The 10,420-nt window shown below is 37.4% G+C and overlaps 1 protein-coding gene across 1 annotated transcript; it reads right to left on the reverse strand.

The window, feature by feature from the left end:
• Positions 1–3,177: 3,177 nt before the first annotated feature.
• Positions 3,178–4,078, reverse strand: LOC149837661 (UDP-glycosyltransferase 83A1-like). The gene is made up of 2 exons (XM_090008087.1): positions 3,765–4,078; positions 3,178–3,655 (listed from the first exon to the last, which is right to left on the reverse strand). Exons 1-2 carry the CDS (start codon positions 4,076–4,078, stop codon positions 3,178–3,180), a joined length of 792 nt encoding a protein of 263 aa, XP_089864213.1.
• Between the last annotated feature and the right edge of the window lie 6,342 nt (positions 4,079–10,420).

Here is a 10,420-nt window from a genome sequence, read left to right on the forward strand (position 1 = left end):
TGTTTGTTGCTCCATGACTTCCCAATGATTGAGATACGTTATCTTCACTGCAACTAGTTGATATACTCAACACTGTCATGTGTAAAATATCAATTTGCGTTAGCCAGCACATACGGTTACTACAATTTATTTAAGATGCATATAACAACGGCTACTGATTAGTTAAGCATAATAGCTTACAAATCGATATTAACAAACAACACCATATCTAACAAATCGATACTCAAAAACATATAATATCTTACAAATTGATATACAATAATTCAGCATAATATATTACAAATTGATAGTAACAAACAAAACAATAGCTCACAAATCGACAATAGAAAACACATAATATCTTACAAATCGATATACAACAATTCAGCATAATATATTACAAATCGATATTAACGAACAAAGCAATATCTCACAAATCGATAATAGAAAATACATAATATCTTACAAATCGATATACGACAATTCAGCATAATATATTATAAATCGATATTAAAAAACAAAATAATATCTCACAAATCGACAATAGAAAGCACATAATATCTTACAAATCGATATACGGTAATTCAACATAATATATTACAAATTGATATTAAAAAACAAAATAATATCTCACAAATCGACAATAGAAAGCACATAATATCTTACAAATCGATATACGACAATTCAGCATAATATATTACAAATCGATATTAATTAACAAAATAATATCTCACAAATCGTTACTAGAAAATACATAATAGCTTATAAATCGATATACGGTAATTCAACATAATATTACAAATTGATATCAATAAACAAAATAATATTTCACAAATTGGCACTAGAAATACATAATATCTTACAAATCGATATATGACAATTCAACATAATATATTACAAACAAAATAATATCTCACAAATCGATATACATGTTACTACAACCGCAATTTATGTTACATTGCATATACTGAGTGAATGGATGATATCGAATGGGGTAGAGGCCCTTGCTCACATCTGTAACCAAGCATTCTTGTCAACAAGTCTCAGCGTCTTATAAATGTCTTCAAGTTTCCAACCGTTGAAACGATAAAATCTACCTGGAATAACAAAACAATGCCTTAATGACACTCACGACAGCATACGTTCTTCAGCAATAGCATGATGACATAGAAATGTACTCACGACGCTTTAATGACACTTCTTAGAATGTTTGTGCTTCATTGCTTAAAACCATACTGCCTAACAAAAACAAAGAAGAAGAGAAGACTGTAAAAAGAGATGGCCGACAAATCCTCGTTGACGCCCACCAATGATCGAACCAGACATTCGATTTATAGTGATCTCCACGAAGTAGGAACGAACCAGAAAAAGTTTTCTATCTAAGTGCCTTTCTTTGCTTCTCCCTCTGTTCCTCCTCCTCTTGCCTTTGTTTTTAGCTTGTGCTACAACAAAGGCGAAACGTGCAAATGTATATACAGGGAACAGGAGGACATTTTTGTCCAACACATATCTATCATATGGGAGGACATTTCTGTCAAAAGCATATCTACATTTTTTATATGTTATTTTATTATAGTCATCGTGGACAACATTGGTATATGAATTATTGTGGGTCCCAAGATATTTCTCCGTACACACAGGAACACGCGAATTTGTGTTTCGGAGAGAACACACAACACCCTCCACTCAATTGTTCCTCGTTCCGTAGCTGCCCATTTATCCATAGGATGAACGACCTTCCAAGTATATGGTTTTGGGATTAATTTCAGTGGTCCATTTTTGTATGATCTAGATCTCATAATCTAAAACACCAATGGTCCTGAAAAAGCTTGTGGGACCCATCTAAGATGAAAAAAAAAACACATCCATGCTGTGTTGGAGGCCTTCATATGGATGAACGGTGTCAGGGGCAGCTCAGACAGGTTACTGGCAGTTGCCTCTGACCTGATACACACCCCTATTACAGTATTGTTCTTCCCATGACTCTATGCACACTAGGAAGACAGCCTGGCCTGATTATGTTGCAACATTCACAGATGGAGAATGAGACACAACACATGCAAACAACCACACGGTTTACGTGGTTTTGGATCTTGAGAGGATCCTACACATCTCTCGGGAAAATTACCTCTCTCTCTCTCACATCATCAGGTTCATTTAAGTTAAGGATGTACACACAAATTATTTGGTCTCTCTTTAATAGGGTCGGTTGGAATGCACTTTGTATTTAGACCTGTTTTGTTATCATATAAACTCTCAGAGTATTGAATAAATTGGCATGTTCAGGAGTCTTAGGATCCTTCTCTGGAACTAAGAATGACAGTGGAGTGAGGAAAAATGGGGCACTGCCCCTCCTTGCCTCATTTGGACCTGGGATGAAAGACATGACATAGGGATAGAGATGGGGATGAGGGATAGACTTATGGTTCTCCCGGCCCGTCCTGTCTCCCATCCCTGTTAGTAAAATAACTAAAATACCTTTTGGGCTGACACTGGACGGGAGAGAAACGGGACTCTGCCTCGCCTTGCCCCATTTGAACCGGGGATGGAGAATGTGAAACAGGAATGAAAACGGGGGATGGAGTTTAAAATTAAAACCCGTGTAGAGATGAAGGTGAGGATGGAGGACATAATTATGAGACAGGGCGGGGGTGGAAACCTTGTTCCCCCATCCATCCCCGTCCACTGCTATCCCTATCTGAGACTTCTACATGTACCATGGGTTCAGAGACACTTCCCTTGGATCACTTAAGGATGCATCCAAAACCAGTTTGGTGGGCTCACTTTTCTCATCTGCACTGTCCCTCTAAGCACAACTCTTGATCTACAAGAATGAGCTTGGATCTGATCAAGCTAAACTGTGGTCCAAGAAGAGGCTTCGTTACTATATATGTCTGCCAGTTGTTCCTTGGAATTGATAAATTGCACATATGGTTGCACTAAATGCAACCCACTTTCTCTCTTGAATTATCAACCATGCTGGAAGTGATCAATTCGGTTTACCTTGTTATTTTCTAAAAGTTGGAAACGGTGCAATCATTTATTATATGCTCAATTATTTAGTTGCCTTTGTTGTGAGTAACGACGTGACATGAAGCCCGAAAGAGAGACATCCTCAACAAAGTTTGAACAGTAAAACGACAATTCCTTATTGGTTGAAATAAGAGATTATGACTCAAGAAAATGTTTCTCAAATTTTCAAAATAACAATCCTCTATAAATTATCGGTTCTGCCTTCATGGTGTTGACGAAACTTTCAAGATTCTTAAAACAATCACCACCCTTCATCACAGCCTTCCACCCCTTGTTTGTCAACTCCAAAACCCTTTCCCTTATTCCGTCATCGTTCATCAATTCTACCAATTTCTCCTTGATTTCTTCTTTTCTGACAATTCCATCATTGTCCTTCTGCAATTCCAGCCCTACTTTCCAATGCTCAACTACGTAGGTCTGGTTTTGAAACTGGTCTGCAAAGTAAGGCCAACACAACAAGGGGACTCCATTGCTTATCCCTTCGATGGTGGAGTTCCAGCCACAATGAGTTGAGAAAGAAGCTATAGATGCGTGTGAGAGAACTTCCTTTTGTGGGCACCACCCCACAATGTGCCCACGCTGGGCCACATGGTCCAGGAACCCATCTGGGTACACCGCAGCAGACTGGTTCATGAGGGTTGGTCTTGAAACCCAAAGGAATGGTTTGCCAGTGAGCTCGAGCCCAAGTGAGAGCAAATCAATTTGGGTGTCGATCGAGCCAGTCAAGGCAACTCAAGTCTTCTTGCCAAAACGAGGATGGTTGGTGCTTGGGGTGGTTAGCTGAGACAAGAGGGCCTACTGGTACAACATTTCCGATGATCTCGAACGCCGGCAACTCGAGTTCTGGAAATGAGTTGCAGAGTATGTGATCTAGGTCTTCCATTGCATCAACACACTTCGAGAGGTACTTGAAGAAGCCCTCCTGTTGTTTGGTGTCTCCAAAGGGCACCCAGCATAGGTGAGCTGGGTTTGTGTATGGCACTCCCTCATACAGGTGGATCAATTTGTCGTCCTTTGGAAAACCTAACACCACCAAAAGAATGGTTTCATAAATTGTCATTGACATTCAGCGAAGACTGGTACAAACTTTGAAGGTCATAACATTGGGATATTCAGCAGTGTCTAAACCGACTCAAAATCAAGCTCATTAATGTTGATATGGCTCTGTTTAGAAAGTAGTAGCTGGGATGGGAACTGGCATTTCAGGTGGTAGCTGTTAATTCCATGCTTTAGTGTAAATACAAATACAATGCCACTTACCATCGTAAATGCATTAACTCTCATCCCAGCAGCTACCAGCTTCCAAACAGCCACCAGTGGTAGTTTGACCAACTTTTTGCCAAATCAATGCATCAAACTCCTATCTCAGTTCTTAGATTCCAAACAGGAATGATTTAGGCTCCTTATTAGGAAGAAAGAAAATAAATCAGAAGGGAATTAGGCATGTTCTTTTAGGCTGCATTTCATGAACTCAGATTGGAGATCCGAGGGATCTCCACCAGAACCGGTGCTCCGTATCAGATGAGATCTAAGGCTTTGGGAGAATTTTGCACTATTGGTGGATCAAAGCGTGGGCCACAGCCCCTTATCCATGTATCGGTGGATCTGGACGACAGATGAGGTGCAATCACATTGCACACTTTGAGTGTGCCGCTCTATTGTTGGGCACCACAATTGAGGCTGTCAGCCAAAGATGGAATTAACGAAGGTGACAAGAACGCTATGACTTGCTAGGTGATGCGAGAGCTCCATGAGAGGTGCGACGTGGCCTTGCGCAGGAAGTGGGATGACTAAAGCATGTGGTCTACCCATTGTAAGATCCCCTTTAACTTTTTTTGTTTTCAAAGAAGGATGCCCTCCTAGCAAAAGTTTTGTAGTTGAGGAATTATTTATGCTCTCTCTCTCTCTCTCTCTCTCTCTCTCTCTCTCTCTCTCTCTCTCTCTCTCTCTCTCTCTCTCTCGGAAGGTGAAAAAACAAAGAGAGTGGATCACAAATGGTGGTGTCTTTACTCAAGTTCGCACGCTTCCTTACTACGCTCGATTGAGTATCAAGTCCAAGCAGCGCCGCTCATCATGGAAATGAACGACACCCAACACCTATCAAAAGCACCGCACTTTGGTCAATTCTCAGTCGTCCATTTATCCTTAGATGATGCCATTCATCTAGGAAGTGAACTTCATAAAAAAAAACTGAGGGCCATCTATGTAAAAACCTACTGTTTGGACCAAGGGGGCTCCTCTTGTCTGGAAGGAGCAGTTGGTGAACTTCACTTTGTAGAATCCCAATGGTATGTGGTTGTATAAGTGGTAGGGTCCAACTAACCCAGATTTCTCTGTTGAAAAAAAAAAAGAAAATGAAAAAAAAAAAACCACTTTTTGGATGTGTTTTGGGTGCCACGATTTTTTCCATTCAAGGCTCCTTGACTCCACCCCCTTTCCTTGCGCCCACCAATCCAAATCGTTTTCAATCAGCCCTCAAGTCATTCTTATCTTTATACACTTATTATTTCACTGATGCAAATTATCATTCATTTAAAGCTGAAATCTGTGTGAAGGATTTTTTTTGGTTATTTAAAGGACTTTTTTTGTTATTAGAAAAATTAAATGTTGACAAACAAAAAATGCAACCCAAGGGCAATTATTACTGAATCGTCCACGCTGAATCTATCTATAAAGTCAGATTTGATCAAAACAACTTTCATCATAAGATTTAAGAGGCCTGCAAAAATGGATAATGACTGAAACCCAACTCCCACCAATGACATTTGTATGCTAACACTCAGTCCAAGCTGAAATTTGTGTTGGGACGGACGATTCAAGTTGGAATTTGTATGGTATGCACCACAAAAAAGCAGTGGATTAGCGACGACCACATTCCGTCGCTAATCCGTCGCTAACCGGCTTATCGACGGATTAGCGACGACGATGCGACAGTATGCTTACGTCGCGTATTTTTCGAAGCTAACTAGCGACAGAATAAATTTGTCGCTCGGTTTGTCGCTACTTGCGACGGAATAACGAGCGATGTATTCCATCGCCAATCCGTCAGTACTAAACGGCGACCTCGGCTTGGCGACGGATTTACGTCCGTCGCTAAGCCATCGCTAGATTTATATGCATAGCGACGACTGTTTCTGTTGCTACGCCGTCGCTAGGTTTATATCCATAGAGACGTATGTTTCCGTCGCAAACACAAAAAAAAATTAAAAAATTTATTTGAAAATTAAATACCGAGAACGTTACAATTTATATTTCTTGTACAATTTATATTTCCTGTAAATAAAAAACAAACTACACAAAAATTTCCATATAAAAGGAATCTACAAACAATTAATCGTTCCACCTTAAAATTAACAAGTTTAATTATTTACAATTCAACAATTACAATTAGGAAACAAAAAAAATTAGAACTTCTTCAACACAGTTCTTTAATCATCGCCAAGATTTTGTGCGTCTTCTTGTTCATTGCCTTTATTTGTCCCTTCAGCTCCGCTACGCTGATTATCGCTAGCAGCCTACACAAGAAAAGAACAGTCAGTATTGATAAACAAAATATAATGAAATAAATTACACACTACATGTGATTCTATCACGTGCTCATATGTGTTCTAAGGCAATAAAAAAATTTTATATGTGATTATAGCATGCTCATATATGCTCTAAGGCAGGCAAAAAACTCTATATGTGATTCTATCATGAATTATATGTGTTTTAAGGCATTAAACAAAATTTATATGCCATTATATCATGCTCAGATGAGTTCTAAGGTAGCTAGAAAAACTTTATATGTAATTCTACCATTCTCATATGTGCTTTAAGGCAGGCAAAAAGCTATATATGTGATTCGATCATGCTCGTATGTGTGCTAAGGTAGTCAAAAAATTGAATATGTGATTATAGCATGCTCATATGTTTTCTAAGGCAGACAGAAAAACTCTATATGTGATTCTATCATGCTCATATGTGCTCTAAGGCAGGCAAAGCAAAAAACTTTATATGTGATTCTATCATGAATGATATATGTTCTAAGGCAGTAAAAAAACTCTATATCTGATTTTGGCATGCTCATATGTGTTTTAAAGTAGTCAAAAAACTGAATATGTGATTATAACATGCTCATATGTGTTCTCAGGCAGTCAAAAAAAATGAATATGTGATTATAGCATGCTCATATGTGTTATAAGGCAGTCAAAAAAACTTTATATGTGATTCTATCATGTGCTCATATGTGTTCTAAGGCAATAAAAAAAATTTATATGTGATTATAGCATTCTCATATGTGCTCTAAGGCAGGCAAAAAACTCTATATGTGATTCTATCATGAATTATATGTGTTTTAAGGCATTAAAAATATTTTATATGCGATTATATCATGCTCAGATGAGTTCTAAGGCAGCTAGAAAAACTCTATATGTGATTCTACCATGCTCATATGTGCTTTAAGGCAGACAAAAGGCTATATATGTGATTCGATCATGCTCGTATGTGTGCTAAGGCAGTCAAAAAATTGAATATGTGATTATAGATTGCTTATATGTGTTCTAAGGCAGACAGAAAAACTCTATATGTGATTCTATCATGCTCATATGTGCTCTAAGGCAGGCAAAGCAAAAAACTTTATATGTGATTCTATCATGAATGATATATGTTCTAAGGTAGTAAAAAAACTCTATATGTAATTTTGGCATGCTCATATGTGTTTTAAAGTAGTCAAAAAACTGAATATGTGATTATAACATGCTCATATGTGTTCTCAGGCAGTCAAAAAAATGAATATGTGATTATAGCATGCTCATATGTGTTTTAAGGCAGTCAAAAAAACTTTATATGTGATTCTATCATGCTCATATGTGCTCTAAGGCAGACAAAAAACTTTATATGTGATTATAGCATGCTCATATGTGCTCTAAGGCAGGCAAAAAACTCTATATGTGATTCTATCATGCTCATATGTGCTCTAAGGCAGGCAAAAAGTTATATATGTGATTCGATTATGCTCATATGTGTTCTAAGGCAGACAAAAAACTGAATATGTGATTATACCTGAGAGGGACCTGGAATCGAAGATCGCCTGTTCAGAACAAGATTGTTGATCTCATTTCGGAGAAAGGGGGCGACGGTGTCATGGAAGTAGTTATTTAGTGATTCCGTAACGATCTGGCGTACATCATCACCAGAAAGAATAGTCTGCTGCTTGGAGCTTATTTCGATGCAAGAAGTCGGTGAGCCGTAACTAGAAGAAGCAATAACTGGTGAAGTGTTCATATTACTCCCAAACCCGAACACACAACCTTTTTTGGGTTCACTTGCTGCAGTCACCCATGCTGTAGGATCAAATGATGGATGCTGAGTAGCGTCATTGCCATATCGATCTACCATCTGTTGCTCATATGCCTCCTACAAAATAATGTTTAAAGTATGCATTAATAATTAATGATAACATTATGATAACTTGCATATATATTGCAATGATTATTAATAGAATAAATACATACCGTTGTCGTTCTTGCCTTCTCTGATACGAAGACTCCCGTGGTCTTCTGTTTATGTGTTTCAACAAACACGTCCTTATATGGTACAATGCCTCCTTTTTCTGCTTCCTACGAAGTTAAAGGACAAAAGATTTAGTTCACAAGTTTGCAACAATACTTATAAAATTAATATTATATATTGATGAGTTACCATTTTCTTTAGGTGGCGCCCAAATGTCTTAGATTCACCTGTGTGTAGATGGGCTTCGAGCATTTTCGCTCGATTTTGTGCAGCCTTCGCAGAGCGATTTCGAAATGCATCTCCCGCCCACTTATCGCACATTTCATCCCAATAATCTCTCCTGATAGTAATAGGGCCATGGCCCTTCCACTATAGTGGATCATCTATTACGCAAGATGCATTTTTTGCTGCAGTCTTCATAGTGTGCAGCATGTCTGCAAATCGATTGACCGTCACCTTCTGCCACACCTTCCTTGCATCATTTTCTTCTATCGTAGTTGCGAAGCGATTCAAAGCCTACAAATATTTTCAGAAAGTTAGTAGATATTACTTAAAAAAATTAAATATGAAACACATTAACTATGAGGAACAACTGTATACCATGAATGAGGACCACAATCTGTCTAACACCTCCTTCGGGTACTCTTTTCATTGAGCAACCGGTCCTGGTAGATGTTGAAGAAGTGAATTCCTAATCTCCCGTACTACTTCTTGTGGCTCAAACCTTATGCTGCACATGAATTGTTACACAGTAAATATCAATATAAAATATTTATAAGATATGCAATAATTGAAAACGAAATACTTACGGTCGATTATTGATATACACTATTCGAATGAGTCTTCTTGTGCCAGACTGAGAAGACCCTGCTTCCTGTGTTGGCTCCTGACTTATGTGATCAACTGGTGTAGGTGGGTCGTGTATAGGCAAAACATCATCTGTAAAAAAATACGTTAGAAGTTCTCAGAATGCGAATTTGAACTAATCAAGCATCTAATTAGTTAATCAATATACCTATCACAGGAGCCCGTGAAGATGAAGGTTGGACCTGGCTACTACTGGATGAGCAACCACTGTAACCTCCACGAATCATATTCTAACAAATAACATATGTCATACAATACAATCAAATAATTCACATCAAGTACTACAATACATTCAAGTCATTCACATCAAGTATTACAATAATTCAAATCATTCATATCAGGTACTGCAATGCATTCAAGTCATTCACATCAAGCATTGCAATGCATTCAAATCATTCGCATCAAGTATTACAATGCATTCAAATAATTCAAATCATTCACATCAATGCAATAATTCAAATCATTCGTTGCATAAATTACAATACATTCAAATAATTTAAATCATTCACATCAAGTATTGCAATGCATTTGAATCATTCGTATCAAGTATTACAATACATTCAAATAATTCAAATCATTCACATCAAGTATTGCAATGCATTCGAATCATTCGTATCAAGTATTACAATACATTCAAATAATTCAAATCATTCACATCAAGTATTACAATGCATTCAAATAATTTGTATCAAGTATTACAATACATTCAAATAAATTTTTTAATCATTCACATCAAGTGTTGCAATACAACTCATGCATTCGCATCAAGTATTACAATACATTCAAATAATTCAAATCATTCACATCAAGTATTGCAATGCATTCGAATCATTCGTATCAAGTATTACAATACATTCAAATAAAATTTTTAATCATTCACACCAAGTATTGCAATACAACTTATTCATTCTCATCAAGTATTACAATACATTCAAATAATTCAAATCATTCACATCAAGTACTGCAATGCATTTAAATAGAGGTTTGTAGTACAAGATTTTGCTCACTAGCTTGAGAATTCTTCCTCATCACCAGTTTGACTTTCTTC

This window comes from Nuphar pumila, chromosome 5 (genome assembly GCF_984573655.1).
Source record: "Nuphar pumila chromosome 5, dmNupPumi1.hap1.1, whole genome shotgun sequence".
Taxonomy (NCBI): Eukaryota; Viridiplantae; Streptophyta; class Magnoliopsida; order Nymphaeales; family Nymphaeaceae; genus Nuphar; species Nuphar pumila.

Coding starts and splice junctions, on each gene's coding strand:
- LOC149837661 (XM_090008087.1), bottom strand. CDS start 4,078: ATGTCAATGACAATTTATGAAACCATTCTTTTGGTGGTGTTAGGTTTT. Junction 3,656..3,764: donor CCCAAGCACCAACCATCCTC/GTTTTGGCAAGA, acceptor TTGGGTTTCAAG/ACCAACCCTCATGAACCAGT.